Source organism: Ambystoma mexicanum, chromosome 7q, assembly GCF_040938575.1.
Source record: "Ambystoma mexicanum isolate Mex_15411 chromosome 7q, UKY_AmexF1_1, whole genome shotgun sequence".
Classification (NCBI taxonomy): domain Eukaryota; kingdom Metazoa; phylum Chordata; class Amphibia; order Caudata; family Ambystomatidae; genus Ambystoma; species Ambystoma mexicanum.
This window is the reverse complement of record NC_090941.1, coordinates 89958883-89980854: the sequence shown is the minus strand read 5'-3', so window position 1 is coordinate 89980854 and position 21972 is coordinate 89958883. Positions and strand designations below refer to the sequence as shown.

The window sequence follows — 21972 nt, the reverse complement described above, 5'->3', positions numbered from 1 at the left end:
AAGCAAGGCGAAGGACCTACCATGTTGACGTTGATAAGTGCCATGGCTGTGGTCTGAGTAAAAAGGCTGCAGCTGCAGGAATTTCGGCTGAGGGGGTCAGTCTGCAATTGTCAGAGTCCCCAATCTAAATCAAAAAGAAGTCGGAATGACTGGTGAGAATTAATCTGTGCAAGAGCCGTGACTGAGTCAACGATAATTACAAAAACAGTTACGGCTGTGGGGGTCGGTCTGCAGATTTGTCAGAGGACCCAGTCTAAGTAAAAATGGAAGTGGAAATTGTTGGTGAGTATTAATCTGTAGTACGGCAGTGACCGGGTAGCCGACTTAATCAAGTACTGTGTCAGGTGGGGCGGCCGTGACTGAGAGTGTATGGGCCAACCTTGTAGTAATTAATGCAACGCACTAGATTACAGTTCAGAAACCGGTTAATGTGTAGACTGTAATAAATGCCAGTAATTGACACGAGTGAACAGGGGACCTGGACAAGACAGAATCCTTTAAACCAGAAAAACCAAGATTTGCCTTTAAACGCAGCCGTAATCTAAAAGACCGACTTGTACACACATATACAGAAGCGGATGCTCTTAACAGTACCCAAACCACATTGTGGAACCTCCCGCCTGTAATAGGCCACTTTAAATGCGGCAATTGCTCCGTCTGCAACCTCACGGCCAACCTCAAGAGCATTAATCTGAAAGGAAACCAGTGGACCTTCAACTCATTTACCAACTGTAAAACAAAATGGTCGGTATACATCATCAAATGCCCTTGTGACCTTATTTACATAGGCAAATCAAAGAGAGAAATTCGACAACGGATCTGTGAACACCGTTCCTGCGTACGAAACCAAATAGAAGATAAACCATTAGTGGCACACTTCAAGATGATGCATCACACCCACAACGACATCTTCTGGGCAGTATTGCAAACAGTAAACAACCCCTCCCGCGGAGGTAACAGGGACCTTGCCCTCCGTAGATTAGAACAAAAATGGATTTATCGTTTGGATTCGGTGAGACAAGGTCTAAACATTTTCATCGAATGGAACCTGTTCTTTTAATAAGTGCAATTATGTCCAACTGCTCCCACCACCGAGCCTCGATCCAGTTAGGGTCACCCTTGCACCTATCTATCTTCTCTAATAAGTGAACCATGCCCTCAACATTGCTTACACCTGCATAATTCTTAGGTGCCATAGCATAATGCATAATAAGATTACGCTTTCTCAATTGCTGATTCATTAGTTTTGGTCAATTGTTTGCTATCAACTTCAACACATGATTCTTTGTTGAAAAACCCCGGTGCATTAACCGGGAGTATTACCGTAATGTATAAATGTCCACCATCTGTCTGTACAAAAAAGACACAATAATTGCAAACCGCTCACATGTGTAATATCTCATAGATACTATGTTCAAGAGTGCCCCAATGTTTCTCCGCAATACCTTGCAAAACACGATCCCAAATGTAAAACTGCATTATTTATGGTATAGAACACTAGTAGAATTCAGTGACTTGTATTTGTTTAAACTCTATCTCCTCATTAATGTTTCAAGAACAATATACCTATGTATACCCAATGGGCGCTATCTCCTATCATGTCAACTGTCACACATGATCAATAAGCAATGCGCGAATTCACGTACATTAATACGACCGCGCCAACCAGTGACACCACCTCCAGACGTATACACTAACACTCATGACTAGTAAGATCTACGTGAACCGACGCACTAAGTACGACCGCACCAACCTCTTACACTACCCCCGTACGCATGCGCAGTCCCTGCAGTCACTATGGCCTCCTCTTAAATACTGACATGCGCAGCTAGTCAAGCAGAACCGACAGCAGTGACACAGCTCTTTTTCCTGACTCTGGCGCGGGTAAGATTCTTGGCACCGCTCTAGTACTCCTTCCGTAATATATTTATCAAGCTCAATTGTTTCAACATAACCCTCGTATTTAAGATGTCCTTGCTAAATCCACATCCACCCTGACTCTTGTCCAGGTCCCCTGTTCACTCGTGTCAATTACTGGCATTTATTACAGTCTACACATTAACCGGTTTCTGAACTGTAATCTAGCGCGTTGCATTAATTACTACAAGGTTGGCCCGTACACTCTCAGTCACGGCCACCCCACCTGACACAGTACTTGATTAAGTCGGCTACCCGGTCACTGCCGTACTACAGATTAATACTCACCAACAATTTCCACTTCCATTTTTACTTAGACTGGGTCCTCTGACAAATCTGCAGACCGACCCCCACAGCCGTAACTGTTTTTGTAATTATCGTTGACTCAGTCACGGCTCTTGCACAGATTAATTCTCACCAGTCATTCCGACTTCTTTTTGATTTAGATTGGGGACTCTGACAATTGCAGACTGACCCCCGCAGCCGAAATTCCTGTAGCTGCAGCCTTTTTACTCAGACCACAGCCATGGCACTTATCAACGTCAACATGGTAGGTCCTTCGCCTTGCTTTTCCCACCATCAGTGGACTTGATGTTTTTCTTACTGTTTTTAACATAGCCTCTTTTACCATAGGACGACGCCTTACTTACTCACCACGTCTAAACTTGACCCCCACGTCCTGAAGACAGTTCGGTATCCTCGGTGCAGCACTGTTCTATTTCCATCGGCCACTGCCTTCATTCAAACACCGAACCAGAAACACAAATTCAAGTGTCGACATTGTATAATGTGTTGTGAGAGTTAACAACACATTCAATAGACTGTCACTACTGTATATTCATTCATTGACATTGTGCAATGTGTTATGAGAGTCAACAACACAGTCAATAGACTGTCACTACTGTATATTAATTCACTATAATGCAGATTCTTGTATGTTTATGCGCCACACAATGGCACAAAAAAATTCAAAAACGTCTTTCTGTTAAATAAATTTATACTGTTTTGTTCCTCCACTGTGATTTTTTTGTTCCGAGCTAGCAGCAATCTAGCTCCTCTGCAAGGCTTTAGCGACCTCCTGTTAAGCCATAGGCTAGGGAAGCCTTTGACTGAATACCCCCCATATCATGTATTTAAACGTACATGGGTACCACAGAATCAGAGAGGTCAAGTTGGGTCTCGGATGTGCTTTCCCTAATGGGAGATAATACGACTTGGACCAGTTTATGTGCACCCAAGAAGTTATCCTAAAGTCTTCTAGTTTATGTAGCATCTCCGGGAAAGTATTTTTAGCATTATGGATATATAAAAAGGATATAATCTGCATTAAGAGATATGACCTGCAGGACACATAATAATTGTAAACCTTCAGTAACCAATGTATTCCTGAACCTTCAAGCCTATGGTTGAATCGCCAACAATAGTGTAGTAAGAGGACACCTAGTAACTGTGCTTCATCTAAATATTCCTCAATTTAGTCCATAACAACCACTGTTCCTTGTTGGTAGGGGACGTTATAGAAACTATAGACAGTATCATGAATCCCCTTCTGGCTAGAATATTTAAGGCCTTCATGCCCCTTGAGTTCTATAATGAAGGTATGTCCCATATTGTACGCACAAGCCATGCAAGCAAATCCCCAGGTTTATCAGTTTCTCAGTGTTGCTGCATCAAGTATCTTGTACAGTTAACTTTACCCAGCACCTTCATTATCTGGGAATATTCTGTTCACATTCTTCTAAAGCAATCATATCTTCTCCAGTCATTTTTGTGTTCTTGCTTCTATACAGCACTGCCTCCTCTTGCCTTATGCATACCTCTGGGACAGACACCTTAATGGATTATGATAACACCCCTATGTCCTGTTCTCCGAAGTCATTAGAATGAACAGAATCCTCTAATCCTCATGCTTTTTAAGAGAAGAACACTTGATGGTGATAAAACCCTGAGCCTAAACAAGTGACCAAAATACCTTATAAACAGCCACAGAGTCATTGTAAGAAATTAAGTCCTGTTTTGCCACGGGGTTCCTTACTCAAAGAAATAAATGAACATTTTTAAAGTTACAGCAGGAAAAGTGTCCTCGCGTTTGCAAAAATGAGGCACAGACACGGACCGTGACTTTCCAAAGGAGGGGTCACTTGACTTGAGAGCAGTGCACTGTTGCGTATGCACTTTCCCAAGTCCCATGGATGGGCGTAATTATAGGGGGGGACAGGGGCTTTTGTCCCCTCCAACTTGTGTGTCATGCCCTTTTGTCCCCCCCAACTTTTGACAGCTAGCTGAGCGAACCACACACACAACTGAGCTGAGTTTTATTTTCTGCTTCTGCATGTGTGCAGACAGTTTCCTGACGGTGACGGTCGGTGTGTGCCTTCTGCCTAAGCCTTGCCTAAGTTGCGGCCTTGTTGCGGGCAGCCAAACGAAGGAAGATTCAATTACAGAGCAGGTAAGAGTTTCATTCTCACCCTGTTTTATTGTCTTTATCTGTCCCATATATTTCTAAGGTGCCGGCCCTTCGGTATTTCTCCCCTCTCCCTCGTGTATGTGGCTCGCTTTCTCTCTGTCCCTCTCACCCGCTCTGTGTCTCAGCGGGTGTTTTTCCACAACCTTGATGGAGGCAAACAGTTTCTAGAAGAGAAAGGGGTATTACTGATACTTTTAGCCCTTCACTCCCCATCTACATTCGTGATAAACGTAATTTTAAGGTTCTATAGCACAGCAGCAGTATGACTTATTTTCCCAGGATAATGGGAATGCAAGTGCATTGTTAATGTCTGTCTGGGCACATCCTTCCAGAAGGAGGGGTGGGCCTGGGTGGAGTAGGCACGTCATGCATTGTTGAAAAAGGTAGTGGGACACGTCCTTACTGGACTGGATGGTCCGCGAAAAAAGATGGCACAGGCCGGGCCAGGCACCTGGAGGGGGAAGCAATGGAAGTGGTGAATGGGGAGGAGGACAAGGTCTGGAAGTGGAAAAACTGGGCATTGAAGAGGGATGGGGTGAGGAACTGGTGGAGGTTACGGGGATATCCCCTGGATTAGTGGCACCAAGTGTAACTGGGTGGGTGTAAGGGCAGGGTTTCCTTGGGTTCTCGTGAAAGGTGTGGCATGGGGCGGTTGGGGTACTGGACAACAGATTAAGCAGCCTGCTGTGCCGTCAGTGAGCGCGCCTCTGCAATGTGCGGCTGGCTGCTCTCTGCCGACTTCTGGATGACTGCGATGCGTTGGAATATCCAAACAAAGGAATGCATATTCCAAACTCAGCATGTGAGGTGCTCTGGAGTTGCACACCCTGTGCCCCTCATTCTTTGTGCTGACAGCCTTTCAAGTGGGGTAATTTATAAATTTGGCTCACTTAACAAGCCATTGTTTATACTGTGTAAAGAACTGTGGTCTTATAAGTTTCAGAAGACTGGTGTGTCTTTAGAATTTAATTTATAAGATACCCATCAGTCTTATGAATGTTATAACAGAGCGTGTCGGCAATGGACTCTTATGTGTAGAGGTTTAGTCTTTTCCCGCAGTGCCACGTCCACCCAATCAACCCCGCCCCTTTCTTTCAGTTGTCATGATGTTGTCCCCCCCAACATTTTCAGCAAAGTTACTCCACTGGTCCCATGATTACATTTCACAACACATCTTACAATTTCTCAAAATGCTGCGCTTAGCACTAATTGCATTTTCATGTGCTTCCACTAGGCACACTTTTAAATTAGAAACTTATGTAATGTTTCAGTTAACACATTCAAACATTTCATTTTTGTATGATGAAAGTTGCTCTTATAATGCAGTTTGAACACTTCAAAAAAGTAGTACCGTGGTCCCCTTGGCACAGATTGTACCTTTCTGCCATATGATGACCATACCAGGGACCGAACTAGAATAACACTTTACAGAGACAGGTATCTTTTCAGACTGTGTGGGGGGAAGGGCAACATGACTTGTGTGGGATGTTCTCCCCCAGGAAATATTGTGGGAACTAGTTTCAAATTAACAGAAAAGGGGGCAATTTAAAGCACATTGGCCCACTGACAGTTGCCATAAACATGATAGGATTGAAAGACAAAATGCACTTTTCCATTGGTACTTGCCATCCTGGTAATTCTCTGGTTGTGATGTGGTGTGTGGTTGGCTTGGTTAAATGCTATGTCACTGTGAATGTCCAGCTGCTTTGTTCCATAATCCCATTTAATTCAGACTCTCACTCCAATTGGAGTGTCTTTTAAGTGTCAGAAGAGAAGCGTTGGGCAACTTACTGGAAATTGTGAGCTCTAATGTTGCGCGACAGCGCAGTATAACATGGCATGGCATGAGTTAGCCTAACATCACATAATATAGCATAACAAGGTGTAAAACCCTGGAAAAATAACGTTTTTGTCGTGGATTGAAACAAATAAATGTAACCAACAGTGGTGTTTCTAAAGTGAAAATGGTGATCCAGAGTTGGTGCTGGGACGTATGCTGAGCAAGGACTATTGTCAGCAAACACCTCTTATTCTAACTCCCACCGTAACTAGTAACACATCTCGACAACTCTAGTAATGAAAAGAACACACGTGAGCACCATAGAACGCACTCCACTCGAAGGCCCATGTCTTTACACTAAATTTCCCCAACCACCAGATCCACCAACCACAGATGTGTCTACTCAACTCTCCTTAATCTCCTTAACCATTACTCTGCCAGATGCAACAGACAATGACACAAATTATATTATCAACAAGAAGAGCACAATAACCACTGCTGCAGACGACTCACAAAATATCTAAAACGTACACACCACAGAGAGCCCTCTCTTTTCAGATTTGCACACACCACTGAAAAAAGGAACCTTTATCTGCTCCTATGTTAGTTCCCTACCTTTCCTCTTCAAGCACTTGGAGTGCAAGGAAACCATGAGAATAGCAGAAGTCGTGCTGTACAGCACTAAATAACATTGCCTAACAGGGCATAACAAAATGGCTTCACTCATCACGTGAAGAAGAGCTCTGACCAGCCCAAGTAACGAGTGTTGGAAGCGACATGGGAGAACATTAATATTGGTTCTGCTGCAGTCAGTCCACAACACGAGATTCCCTGGTGAATTGACGGGCTGGTGCGAATATATATCAGCCTTCAGCCTATCAAATCAAGAAATGTATGTCTGAGGGAAGGCCAGTGCTACAATGACTTAATGCTGTAGGACAGAGTTGGGGGCCACCAACAGAGGAGAACAAAGGGACAGCATTTTGTCTAGAAAAATCATTAAATCTGTCCCACTGTAAGGGAAGCTTTTCTCAAAAAATGTGGATTACTTCTGTGGACTCACATGTTTGCAGTTAATGCACAGTACGATTGAATTATTCAACCAGGATCACATAATTTGGTTAAGCAGCGACACTGATATTCTAACCCAATCTGCAAATTAGGCAACTAGCCAGATATCCTTCATAGCTCTAGTTAGTACAAATATTTATTTGTTTGGGTACAACAATATGGTCCTATAGAGTTTACTTGCAAAGTACACAAAATACCTTAAGCAACCAACCATATATAAAGCCTTATATAAATGCGTTAACCCAAAAGAATGCCACTGGAGCTGCATTTTCCACATCCTGGAATGGAAGACTACAAGTCCCAGGATGAAAAGCCTTTTTTGTATGTTAAACAAATACAACACATGGATAGAAACACAGTTTAAAAAGGATATCCCATCCAGTGATAAAGTCACCTGGGAAAAGTTTGCCAGAGGGCAACATTTCCAAAAATCTGCACTCCCAAGAAATTCAAGCACTTTCCCCAAATATTCTAGGATGGGAGTATATAATAGTAAATAATACCTGTCCTATAACATGTGGGGGGAGGCTTGTAGGGGTACAGGAAAAAAAGTCGCCTACCTGGACTTTTTCCCAGACATATGGAACCTTTAAAAAGAAGTTTTATTTTGCAACTCTCGTCTTGTTTTGGCTCTTCTTGCTCCCAATGTGGTGTTAGGGCATCTAACTTGTTACACACATCCTAGTTAGACTCTTCAGCTGAAGCTCTTAAATTAAAATCTGACATAATTCTTCCCTTCCAATCTGCAACCAGACGCTCGAGGGCTGATGTGTAGATACGAGGTCTCTCCCGTCTGCTTTTCTCCTCCCAACCTCGCTTCTGCCATACAGGTGCCGACTTGACGTCTTGTCATCATTGGTTTATTATATGATTTTATCTGTTTCACTCCTAAAGTCTGTGCCTAAACTAACTGTGACACACTTTAATTGGCCTGAAAGCAAGATGTCTGAGGACTTTAAGTTGGAAACGTCCCACCCAGCGCCGTTTCAAATGCCTTAACACGCCTAAACACATTTTCACTGCACCTGTCTGCTGTGGTTGACAAATGGTCGTGGCAGGCTACAGCATACAGATGCAATGCCCCCTGCCCAGACTCCCCCATTTCCACAATGCACTTCCGGCACTGTGGGGAGTAGGAAGTCACCCACGACTCGCGCGTTCCCACTCGAAAAAGTCAGCTACTCTTGTGCGTGCTATGCACCCGCTGACAGGCATTAATCAATCAGAACCGGCCAGCCCGCTTCCTTTTCATGGGCCCCTTTACGAGATCCACTGCTGGAAGCTTGTCAGGGAAATATAGGTCGACCAACCTGTTTCGTGTCACAGGAGACTGGGGTCTGTTCGCTGTCATAGTAAGCAACTGAATCACCCAAGCCTGGCCTGCACACTACGACTTTCCACCACAATCATATAAATCAGAGTTGTCTGGGTAACCCCTAAGGCATAATGAATATTGCTCGCTCTTCCTCTGGGATTCAAACATTGTGTTATTTGCCTTTTTCAATGTAGCTTACTCGGAAACAAAAGGAGGGCTGGGCAGACCCGCCCTCCTACTGTTTCACAGTACATAAACATCAGGCAGCCAGCACTGCACGGTTACACCTGCTGCTTGCAGTCGTCAGTGCATCGGTTTAGAGAAAAGAAAAGGCAATCGGCCGGGTCACGAGTTGGGCGCTAGCCCTTAAATCCAGCGGTAACGGTATTAGCACCGCCAAGACCACTCGCCGCATTACGAGTCGGCGCAAATAGCGCTGGAGCCAAAAAGAACCATCGCTAATAGCGGCAACAACACAAAGCGCAATTACAACCATATCCCAAGTACATGTACGGCGATTTTAGTGCCGAAAACCGGCGCCAATACAACCGAGGATTACCTCCAGCTGGAGGTAAATGAACCCAGGTGCCAGGAATCAAGCCACAGGTGTACACAATGCTCACCAGAGGGCTAGACACAACCAGGCCCCACTGATTTCAACGCCATGCTGCCATTCGATGCTGTAGGCTGAAACAGGCAGCTGCCCATGCTGCGCCTGGAGCTTGAGATGCAGGCCAACCAGGCCAGGGCACAGGGAGTACAGGGTGGGGGAGGGGGAATGAGGAGGCGGCGGAGAACAGCACCAGCAAGGCGAGCACCCATCCCCAGGTCCAGGCTCTCAGCCTGGCCCCTCAGCAGCACCCAGTTGGTTACTGAGTACCGCCTGAACAAGGAGACCCTCACCAAACTGCTGGCTACAATCCATTATGAAACCGGGAGCAGGATCAGTATCCGCATGGCTGTGCCCCCACTGCTGAAGCTGGATGCAGTCCTGCAGTTTCTGGGTACCGGCTCCTTCCAGCACTCTGTTGCCATGATGCATGGCATGCCACAGTCAACATTCAGCACAGTCCTGGGTCAGCGCTGGATGCCCTCCTGCACCATGGCAACCAACACATGCCCACCACCCAGGCCAAGGTCAACAACATGAAGGCATAGTTTTATGCCTCCGCACAACTGTCCAATGTGATGGCAGCCATCGACTGCACCCATGTTGCGTTGGTGGTGCCCCAGGCCCATGAGGCCGCATACAGGAACTGGAAGCACTACCACTCCCTCAACGTGTAGGTGACTAGTGGCCCAACCTCATCATTATCCACAGCTGCGCCCGATACCAAAGTTCCACACATGACTCCATGGCAGGGTCGAATTGGCCCTTCGGCCTCTCGGCCCGTGGCCGGGCCGAAATCGTCCCTGGAGAGTGGGGGCCGGTTTGAAAGAAAATAAACAAAATCAAATCTGTGCCTGAAGCAAGCCAGCAGCCTGGGTTAGGGGAGCCAGTGTGAGGAGGGAGTGGGCGGGGTGGAGGGAGCAAGGCAGGCCGAGCAGTTCCATTGTCTGCCATGGATCGGGTGACTGATAGGGAAGAAGACACTGACTGAGAGGGCCTGCCCCTGCTGGAAGAGTGGAAAGCCCAGCCCACTCCACCAGCACACAGAGTGCCAGGGAAGACACAGACTAGGAGAGAGGGCCGGGCACTGCCGGAACAGAGGAGAGCACACCACCACGCCTCCTTCCGCCCGCACAGTTACTCACTGGAGAAGTTTGGAGGCTGTGCTGCTCGGAAATAATGCCATTCAAATGCACATATGCCACTGAGTTGCGAAGTATTTCCTGGGAGTGGAGCATGTTCTTCATACAATACTTTAAAGACTTCAGGAAACCTGGCCTGGATTAATGCAGGCAGCTCTGACACCGACCCCTTTAGAAGCACGCCAAAGGACCTATGCACAATCCTTAATGCTGAGCACAGCAAGTGCACGCAAGGGCATAGCTCCGCTCAGAGGAAGGAAGGACATGTGCCCCCCATGCCAAGAGCTGTTGTGATGGCACGAGTGAGCTGAGCATTGACGGCGTACCAGGCGAGACACCTACTCAGAGAGAGTCCATGGCTCTGCAGGGACAGGGAAAGCCCAGCACCCTCTCCGCTGCGCACACAGTGACAGGGAAGACATGGACTAGGAGAGAGTCCCTGCCTCTGCAGGGACAGAGCATCTGCATCCCCTGCACACACACTGCAGAGAAGAGAAGATAGTGGTCGTGCCTCTGCAATACTAAGAGAGGAGCAGAACCTTTTCCTTGCTCACGCACTGGTAAAATACCAACTGTCTGCAACTAAGTCCTTGCTTTAGCAAGAACAGAGGAGAGCCTAGCTCCCTGCCCACACAGTATCATGGCAGGCACGAACTAGGCTAGAGGGCATGCCTATGCAAGACTGTGTCCACCAGTGTGTGACATTGTGCCACGGCCCATGCCAGCAGCCAGCCAGGCCCAGGACGGCGGAACTGGCACTGTGGCAGGGGGAGGGACTGGGCTGCGGGAGGGGCACCATAATTCATCAAAGCAAGGTAACATGTTACCTTGCTTTGATGATTGATTTGCATGCATGATGTGTGCATCATAAATTATGATGCATGCATCATTCACATGCGGCTGCAGCATGCAAAGTTGAGGGGCAAGGTGGCCGGCCAGTGTGCAAATTAAACTAACACCTTTGTGGGCAGCAGGGCAGGCTGGAGCCTGGAGGCTGCCTGCAGGGCTGGGCTGGGCCTGGCTGGGCCCATGGCACAGCGGCGCCGGCGTGCACATTAATTTGCTTTCAACTTTGCAGGAAGCAACAAATTTGTTGCATTTTGCAAAGTTGAAAGCAACATGTTGTCGTGCATCCATTTCGGACTATGTATTTTGCTTTTTGCATGTTGCAGTAATAGCATGTATTTTTTTCTGCCGTTGTCTCCGTTAGGATCATCACAAGACATTCCATCTCCGTGTCCTCGGTCCCTGTGCCTAAAAGCATCTGTACAGTGTAGAAATATTTGACCATAGCACATCAAGTGACCATTGACTTCATAGTGCCACAATGAATGCTTTGTTCTAATGTGCCTATCTTTCCCATCTCCCTGTCATGCTGTTCAGGATGTTTGTTTGCATGTATGAGGTAACGAGTGCTCAGAGTATGGGATGTCCTGTGAGTGTGCTGCTTTCCCTATTTTGCCAACCTCTGAAGCCTAAAAGTAGATACATGCTGGCTTGACATGCCGCCAACTTTGCACCAGACCTGCAGATGAACTTAACTGGTCTACTGTTAAATCTGAGTTAACAGTTTACTGTTATCCACTGCAGAGTAATTGCTCACTTTACCATAGCCGATGTGATAGCTCAGTGGGCTGAGCGCTCGCTGCTTCAATGTGTGTGAGATCTGCAAGTTCAAAACCCAGCAAAGCCATCTCAGCCTTTTATCCTTCTTAGGTCGATAAATGAGTACCAACACAGGTTGGGTGATATTGTATGCATATTTGTTCTATAATAAACAGCTTAAGCGTAAGTGCTATACAATAACATATCATTCGGCCTTGGACGTCTGCTTGCATTCACAGTAATGTGATACGTTCTTGTATGAAATGTATATCACCTTAGTGAAATCATAACCATATTTTTCATAGTGTACTTAGGCACAATGCTGTTTAATGTCACTTCCTGTTTTGTCAAGGGGTGAAAGGTTTTGTTTCATCGCTTCCCGGGATGTCAATTTGGGGTGGGGTCAAATGACATCACTTCCGGTGATGTCATCAGAGGTGAAGGGTCATGAGGCGAGGGGTGGGCCACTTTTTTGAAGCGAGGGGTGGCCCACTTTTTTTTGGGTGTCCGGGCCTATTTCTTGTCCCAGTCCGACCCTGCTCCATGGTACCACGCAACAGCACACTGCCAGGAGTGCAAACCCTGCCACATATGCACAGGGTAGCACCACGTGAAAAAGGGGGAGGGAGGGTCGCAACAATGAAAGGAAGCATTGCATGTCAAGAGTATGTACTGTCAGTAACTGAGCAGCACCTTCACCAACGACGGGGGCATCCAAGAGAGCATGCACACTTTGGACACACCTGGACACACACATGCTGACACACACCACTGCCACCCCAATGACCTATCAGACCACATTAACCACAATGCATCTTGAATGTGGCAAAGCGCAGATCTGTCACGACCCTCGCCCAAAACCCCCCCCTGGCAAACCCATTGGCCCGGTGGAGTCAGGACTCGGGCCTCTAGAGCCTGGCATCCTCTTCAAAAGCCCTCATGGGGCCAGTCCTGGTGCCTATGGCGCCAGGCTCATACACCATGAACAACAATGTGCTTGGGAACTACTTTATTGTATTGTCAGCCAACATGGAGGCATCCACATAGCTTGGTTCCTAAGAACCAAGCTATGCGGTCTAGTGTTTTGGGTGTGGCAGGCCTGGAACTAGTTTCCCTGGTACTACTTTACCTGGGCTATATAAACCACACCCTGACTGCAGAACATGCTTTGTGTTACTTTGCAGCTTGCAACGTGACGTTCACCGTGTCCAGCTATTCCCTCGAACCTCGGAGAAGCAGAACCTGCAAGGAGGCAAAAGGAACATCATTAGCAGCAGCATCTTACCTGCAGTCTTCATCTTTAAACACTCGCAGCTACTGAGAACAGCTTCCTCGAATCTGCACGCCTCCCGGACAGGACGACCTGAAAGAGGAAGATAGAGGCAACATTAAAGAAAGCTGTAGACACAGTTACAAATTACGAACTGCTCAAAAGGCTTACCTGGCTGGTCGCTTCTCGGCTGGCACCACTCCGGACATTGCACTCGCGCTGAAGAACACCACGACCTACAAGGAAGGAAAACACAGGTTAGCAAAGGCGAGACTTCGCAGCGCTGCGCATAGCCCTTACTTACCGCATCATAGCGCTCTTAATGCGCCATCATTTACTAGCGGGGCTCAACCAAGCCAGTTCGCCGCGCTGAAGCTCCGCATACCTAAGGGAGAAAAAAAGAGACATTTGAAACAAAGAAAGGCATGCAGGATAGCAACAAAACTAAAGAACAACAATAAGACCTACCTGAACAATATCAAACGGGCCGGCGTTAGTGAAGTAACTGGACCGCACTCGCCCATGAAAGACAACGTGCCCCTGCAAAGAAGGCAGGACGGAGAGCACGCCTAATTCTACCACAAGGTGTGAAGAGGGTGCCAGAGGGACTGAAAGCATACGGGGTGGAGGGAGGATACTTATCCCAGTCGGTCAGTCTTGAACACAGTCCTCCTGTATTTTCAGGCAGAACCTTCCCCGCAGACCACATCAGGGCAAAGCTGAGAAGCATACCAGCGAGCAGCTGGGTGGCGTCCCTGTGGATACCAGGTGAGCGTAACAAGATCCATGCAGCACCACACAGCATGCCCGCTCCTGCCAAAGCTGTCTGCCCATGTGCAGTCACCTAAGACATGCCACAGAAAACCTGCCACAATGACACAGAGTGCATGTACAGGACAAGGACTGCATGCCATCAGTAAGGAAGGCTGCATACCATTCACACATGCACATTGCATGGGTGGGATGCACACATGATGCTCACGGCTAACAACGCCCAGAAACATTGGGACAGCAGATCCACGCATGAGACAATTGACCGATGTCTGTATTCCACACCATGTAGGTGACTCTGGATATCCGCAGCTGGCGTGGCTGATGACCCCTATGCATGACCCACATATACCACACGGGACCAACTACAACCATACCCGCCGATGCATCGACCGCACCTTTGGACTCCTCAAGGCACGATTCCGGTGCCTAGATTGCACTGGTGGAACCCTGATGTATGCCCCTGACAAAGTTGGGAAAATAATATTGGTGTGTGCAATGCTACACAACATTCGCCTGAGAAGGAATGTCCCACTATCCCCCGTCGCGGACAGGCCACACCCAGAGGAAGATGCAGATGATGAGCATGTGTAGGAGTCAGAGCAGACACTCACAGGGATGAAATGAGGGAAGGGAGACAAGCCCGGCAGGCACTAATAGACAATTACTTATAGTACGATGACCTGACTCAGTCCACTACCATCACAGTGTGAATAAAGTGCACAAAAACACAAACATGAATGTCCTCGCATAATTGAAGTTCAACAGATTTTTATGCAACGTATTTGATCAAAAATTCACCCTCCCCTGCCTGCCACCAACACCCCAGCACACAATTCCCCCTCCCCCAGCCCTCCACCAGCCCCCGCCCTCCAGCATGCCCATTGCATGGCCACTCAGGCCAACATAGTCATGGCATCTACGTTGGTCTTGCCCTCTTCTCCCAACTCCCATCATCCATGACTGTTTGCGCAGATGGCGCAGGGACCACCGTTTAGGGGTTATCTGGCGCGGTTCCTCAGTTGGCATGGTTGAGATGGAAGGAATTGATGCCGCCCCCTGCAGCTGTTGCCATTGCTTTCCCAGATTTGCTCAGCAAGGACTGAGACACCCTCACACATCTTTTGCACCCTTTGGCTGAACCTCGTCAGTGATGCACTGCATGCAGTGACAACACTCATTGTCCTGGTATTGTCATGTGCCATCCTCTTTGTGGCACCATGGATTGCATCACAGGCCTGCATGTGATCCGAGTGTGCGTTGGCAATGGCCTCCATCTGCCTTTGCCTTACTTCCATTTCATCCAGCCTCTGCATGAACATGCACAACTAAGGCCAATGTGGCGTTTGGCTGCAATGGCGAGGGGGTACGTTGCCTGGATGCGCTGCCAACAGGGGAGCCACTGGAGGAGGTGCCATGTCCGTTTGGGGGATGTGGGTGCGCCAGCGGCGTGTCGGGCTGTGGGGGCTCTGGCTGCGCTGTCTGACAACGATGGGAACAGGTGCACGAAGTGGGGGCCACATCGGGGGTTTGCACTTGGCCCTGGGGGGATGGCAATGGTACCTTGCTGGACTTGCTGTTGCTTGGCTTGCATGCATTTGATCCCGATGCCTTGACGTTGACAACACACGTGAAGATTGGGGGGGTGTGCCGTGGTACCTGTCACAGTCAGGTCCCTATGGGTTAGTGCTGTGCTCCCGCCATGCGTGTTTGGTGCATGGCGCTGGGCTTTGTCCCTTGGCAGCCCTCGACACTGCTCACATGGGTGGCCTTGGTGCACTGGCACATGTGTGCTGCGATATGCTTCTGTAGTGGCTCCCACACTCTGCCCACAGTCACAATGGCCAGCTCATGGGTTGTCCCACTGGTGGATACTGTGCTAGGCTGCCAGCACCCGCCTCTGCACCTCCGATACCCTCCATGTCGAGCACTGAGCTGCACTTTTCCTCCCAGGGCGTGAGTGGTAGTTCCGTCGGTGGGCCTCCCCCTGGGCTCATGGTGTCCTGCCTGTACTGGGACATCAGTCCCCTGACCCGAACATGCAAGTCATTCCATCTTTTCCTGCATTCTTCCACGTCCCGGGGGACGCGGCCAACTTCAAAAACCTTCCAGCTCACTGACTGCCAGATTTTGGTGCACCGCTGAGAGGAGGTTTTGCGTTGCATAGAGCTGATCATGGTGGGCCACGACCTCATCAACCAGCACAACAAGCTCACCATCTGTAAATGTTGGCTTCTGCAGCCGATCTTCAGCTGCCTTGCCCCTGACGCTCTCCTGAGACATTTCTGCTACTTAGGGAGTGTGGATGGCTGCAGTAGGCTCTGATTTTTGATGGATTGCGATTTCCAAAATGGCCACCCTAGTGCTTCAGGTTCCTGGTGTGACACGTTTCCCGCCAGCGCTAATAGCTCCGGCGGCGGTAGCGCTAATTGCGCTCAGTTTTTGGGCAGTAAGCTGCTTGCGGCGTGGTTTCTGCCGGGCGCAATTAAGAGTTACTGCCAGGGCCCAGTGCACATGCTCACATACTTGTGATGCAGTGCTATTTGCCCCACGGGTCCCGGTGCCCGCTTACCGCCAGACTCATGATGAGGCCCAATGCCTTTTCTTTTCTTCTAATTCGAAGTGCTGACACCCGCAGGCAGCACGTTTAAGTGTGCAGCCACTACACGGGCTGCCTCAGGTTTTGGTGCGACTGGGGTTAGCCTGGAGTGGGCCCTGGCCCGGGAGCCCTTTCTGGAGACTGCCGGGGCTCGGCCCTGGCTAGCCCCGGCCCACTTAAAGCAGTGCGTGTACTAGACCTTTCCAAGAACCCTGTTTTCTGGATGTTCAACTCCTCCTGCTGTCTCTTAACACACTATTCAAGGGATGCACCTAAGTTATCCCCAAAGTGTAAGTGACTCATGTGGAGTCCCCTAGTCCAGGAACAATTACGAATAACTGGTGCAAAGTACTCGTTGGAAGCACATAATTCACTTCTCAGAATCACAAAAATGAAAAACCTTGAGCGCCAGCCAAGCCCTGACTCTACCTAAACTTGATGAGTCAATTTTCATCCAAAATATTCCTCTCTCAGTGGTTGAGGGCGCATGTCGCTTCAGGTCGATCCATTATGAGTTCACCTTGAAAGGCTCAAAGTCAGGCTGTTGACACTTTCCCTCACTCTGGGTTCCAATCGAGTACTGGAGTCACGCATGGCAGATGCAATGCATGGGCGTTATGGGCCAGCTCCTTGATATGGGTAGTGGGTCGCAGTGCAGCTCGCAAACTATGCTGCTCCTAGCAAACAGATAGGGTCCCTTGGCCTGGCCTGTGGCCATTTTGCTCAGTAAATGGTCTTTGGCCATGCCCTGCACCACCTCGAATCTACCCAGTGACGCCACTAAGCAATCCTAAGTGGCCAATGGACCTAGCCAACAACTACAGCAGTGTTTCCATTACAGAGAAAATAAACACGTTACTGTGGTGCACAATATATCAATGCTCAGTATTATTATAAAGGAAGTAACACTACAGCCAGTGAAGCCATGAGTGAGGCTTTTTTGAAGATCATACACTATGAATGAAATCACTCTGAAGGGTGACAAATTTGAAAGGTTTAGGGATGGGCAATTTTTGCCCCAAGGATCCTGTGTTTCATCCACACTTTACAATGTGTTCACAAAACCACTATTTGATATACTTGACTATCTGGGTGTCACCTACACCAATTATGCTGATGATACCCAGATACTCATCCCTATCCCAGTTAACCACACAGCTGACACCAAAGCCTTAAACAATGTTTATATGATCATCCAGGCTTGGAAGGCCCAACACGAGCTCTGTCTTAATGATGACAAGACAGAGCTCCTCTTCCTGGGTTCCCCAACCGATTGAGCAGATTAGACCCTACATTAAAATCCTTTGTCATCGATGGTAACACTATCAAGTTGACTAACGACACCAAAACTCTAAGTATCTAGTGCGATTTCACCTTATCTCTTTCAAGACAAACTAACGCTGTGATTTATGTCTAAGTTAGACTACTGCAACGCCCTTTATCTTGGAACCAGCCAACGCAACATCAGCAAGCTTCAGGTCATCCAAAATAACGCCATTAGGGCTGCCTTGAATATCCCTAGGAACCAACACATATCGGACACCCGACGTAACCTGCATTGGCTATCTGTTGCTCAAAGAGAAATCTTTGGCCCTCACACATAAATGTTTGGCTGATAAGGCACCCGCATACTTGGCCAACCGGTTCTCTTTGCAAACGTCAAACCGACCACAAAGAGCAGGCCAAACCCACTGCCCAGCCATACCCAGATACAAACCACATAAATCTGGTGGGGCCAGTTTCCCGGTCCTTGCTTCCAAATAATGGAACTCTATGCCCACCTCACTTAGACAAGAACCCTTGTTCCTTGTCTTCAAAAACACAGCCAAATCATGGCTCATGGCCCAAGACTCACACAATCCTCTACCGTAACCTCTAATACTAGGACCCAGCGCATTGACTGTAATTGCCTTAGCCTGATCGTTTTACCCTAATTACCTGTACTTTTTGTATATATCTCATCATGTACAATATGTTTTGTAATTGTATACGTATGCTGTTAATGTAACCTTAGACATGTTTATGTATATTGATGCTGTGATCGTAACCCAGATGCCTTCGGGCCAGGTGCGCTATATAAAAAAAGAAATACAATACAATACAAGATTAAATGTGTGCCCAGGAGCAAACATTCATAAGAGGTGAAGCTGGGATGTGTGCCACTTTCTTTTCCTGTTCTTACCATGAACTAAAATAATCCGATTTCACAGAACTGGCTTGGAAAGTACACAAATCAGATAATCCAATGTTACAATGTTTAAAAACAAAATGTTATAAAAGCTTTTTATGCAAAACGGGAATGAGTCTAGCTTCATTGTCTTCATCATCCAGGGAAGTATATAAGTACCACTGTACTAATTGATGTCATTTTAAAAGATTCCTTCTTGGTTTCTCGTTTATATTTTAAAGCTTTAAAAAAATGAAATACAGGCTTATAAAATTGCAATTCATAAATGTGCATAAAAATCATTTCAATTGTACAAAAAAGGAAACTATTTTTTGAGTCAAATGAGCAGACCTTAAAATATGCTTCCCAGACGCCTGCAATATCTGGACCGTTGTCTTCTGTCTAGAACCCACTCCCTGCCATTCCACTAAATGGCCCACATAAACAAAAAGATCACGTAATGGGATAAACAATGCCACAAGGGTGTGAGATGGCAATTCTTTTCACAGACAGCACAGTAATGTCAGTGCTATAAAACGATTAGTCCAGGATCACTGTATCATCTGCTGGGAAAGCCAGGACAAGCATGAACTCTTTGGTTTCATAGTCTTGAATTTGGACACCTAATCACGTCTCAGACTAAAATGCTATGTTCATCATTGGAGTTGGTTTCCTAGGTTTTACAACTCCACATTTGAACAAACCAATTTCCAGATCTTTCTCGTGTAGATGTTATGTTACTTTTTATATCAACTGGTATCTGGCGCAGTTACATTGCTGATAATAGCGATGAAGGGGGCCAAGTCTCTAGCAGCATCCTGGCTTAGTTGGGCAGGGCAGTTGTCACCCTTGCAATTAGAGGGCTTCACAGATGCAATACTTTTTTTCAGTTTCCTGGATGGATATTTTGGTGAATTTGACCGGTACTGGTCCGGTTGTGTCTTAAGTGTGGCTCGTAGGGGGCAAGGAGGCTTTTTTTGTTGTTGCAATTTTAATTTGAAGTGTAGTTATTTTGTTGGCTAGGGCATTTTTGCCATCCTGAGCCCCAGGTGAGTGAGGCAGCTCGTGGTGACCCTCCTGGGCCTACCTTTGCCATCTGGGTGCCCCTTTGTGCCTGTGCTGCGGCCTTGCCCAGCGTAGCCTCCCCGGCTCCCCACTTCCCTCTGCACTGTGCTTCCTGGTCTACCAACCAGCGGGGACCTCGCCTGCTCCATTTCCACCCAGAGCCAGGTGAGTGTGTCCCTGAGAGCCTAGCACTCTTGTCGCCATCTTTTGGGCCTTGGGGTCTTAAACACCCGTGCCCCCAGGTCATCTGAGGCCCTATCCTGCCTGCTTCCCCCAACCCGCTCCCCCTTCCCGACGAAAGCCCCTCCGCCTCCCGGACCGCCCCCCTGCCCTGATTGGTCTACCCGAAGGCCATAACTAAGCCTCAAAGGGCAGCCTTCGCGGCTAAGGGCCACGAGGCCAAGGGCGGCTCCTTCATTGGCGACTCCAAGATGTGTCTGCAGGTGTCCGCAGGAGAAGCCAGTGAAGCGAGCAGTCAACAGACACCAACAAAAACTGCAAGTGTGGCATGGGTGGGGAGTAGAGCAATTACTCTACTCCAGAAAACCCCTGCCACTCTATCTTACCTCCCAATAACATAGACTGCCATAATATTAGCATGCCCACACCTAGATGGAATTCTAAACATTAGCCTGCGCCGCATCTAGATATGATTGTGAAGGACAAAACTGTGAATGTTAGCATGCTAAAGGTCAGGTAACCCACTAACCAATACAAGCTCAAACTCTGCATACTTATCTCACTAAAAAAACTCACACAACCATCTCTCGCACAACAAGCCGCATGCACTTCACAACACTGCAACAACACATAAGCCGGAGCAACAGCACACGCGGACTGACAGCGATCCAATACCCGCACCAAAGCTCAGCACCCGGTGTATACCGAGTTGAAGCTGCCAACAGAACACCACTCCTCTCACTATCCTACTCCCTCTTCACCTTACTAACCCATCCCACCTTATCGTTTACAGATCCGCCAAAGCGCCTGGGTACCAATTCCGTTGGTGTCGGTACATGGTACAAATACCTTTAACATTTATCATGCAAGTTTATCAACTCGCTGGAATTTGTAATCTTGCATATGAACACAGATCTCTGCTCTGAGTGCTTAACACATTGAGCAAACTTCTGAACCGTCACTGTACACAAATGTTTAATATGCATTACAATTTTACCTGTTGCCCTATGAGATTTATAAAGTGCAAGCTGGCTCGGAAGTAACAGAGCACTGTGCAAAGGGGATGCACCAAGGAGTAACAAGTAGGGTGCATTGTAGTAAAGGAGCTAAGACATTTAGGGTGTGAGAGAAGGTGTTTAACTAAAGAAGGGGCAATCAATTTGGGTGTTTTACTTACCATACTTAGTGATGATATTAAGTACTACATAAAAACTTTAAATATATTTTACACTATATCTTGTAGGTACATCTATGCTGTATAGTTGACTACATTTTAAAATTGTGTTTGTGGTCATTTCATTTTGATAACAGAGCTAACCACATTTCTTATTGCACTAGGTGACTGTTTTGGAAGCTTTCTGACATGTTACTTTGCAATGCCTTCCTCACGAGTTTGCCTCTACAATGGAGTGCACGTTCTTATGTGTGATTGGAGTGACTGGGACAGAGGTCGGTGCGGCTGTCAACACTTGGGGACTAATTTGCATCGTCTACTATGTGCACACAAGAAGTTAAAAGAGCAGAACGCCACTTTCTTCCCCCACAAACAACCGGGCTCACAGTGCATGAATACAAAGAAGTAAGCGGACTACACACCCAGCAGCAGCCCGTCCATGTCAAAAAGGAGATGTGTGACAGGGAGATGTTGAACTCCCATCAAGCTTCCCACTTCTGGACACTCCATGCTGGCAACAGCGTTCCAAAACTGTCAGTCTGAGAAACAGAAAAGGGACTAGAAACCGGCATCGGCTTGAAGGAGCCTGGTAGTCGGCTTTCCAATAACAGATACACCATCTTAGCAAAGGGAACGTTTACATTGAACTCCAATAATATACAGTATGCATCATTGAACTTTGGTGAAAATATCAGATAACTAGTTTATGAATTACGAAAGAAATATGTTGGAGAAAAAAAAACTGTACGGCATAGTGGTATCTATTACATTATTGGTGCTGCCTGACTTCTAAGAATTCGATTGCAGCAATGACGTATTTCTTTGACTTTTCTGGGCAA

General features: G+C 47.4%; 1 protein-coding gene across 1 annotated transcript in view; it reads right to left on the bottom strand.

Moving 5' to 3' along the window:
* Nucleotides 1–21728, bottom strand: part of PUDP (pseudouridine 5'-phosphatase) — a 1293438-nt gene extending 1271710 nt beyond the window's left edge. Inside the window, exon 1 of the mRNA XM_069639102.1 lies at nt 21556–21728. Within this exon, the coding sequence (XP_069495203.1) occupies nt 21556–21643 (88 nt within the window). The 5' untranslated portion in view covers nt 21644–21728. The remainder of the gene's footprint in view (nt 1–21555) is intronic.
* Nucleotides 21729–21972: the final 244 nt, after the last annotated feature.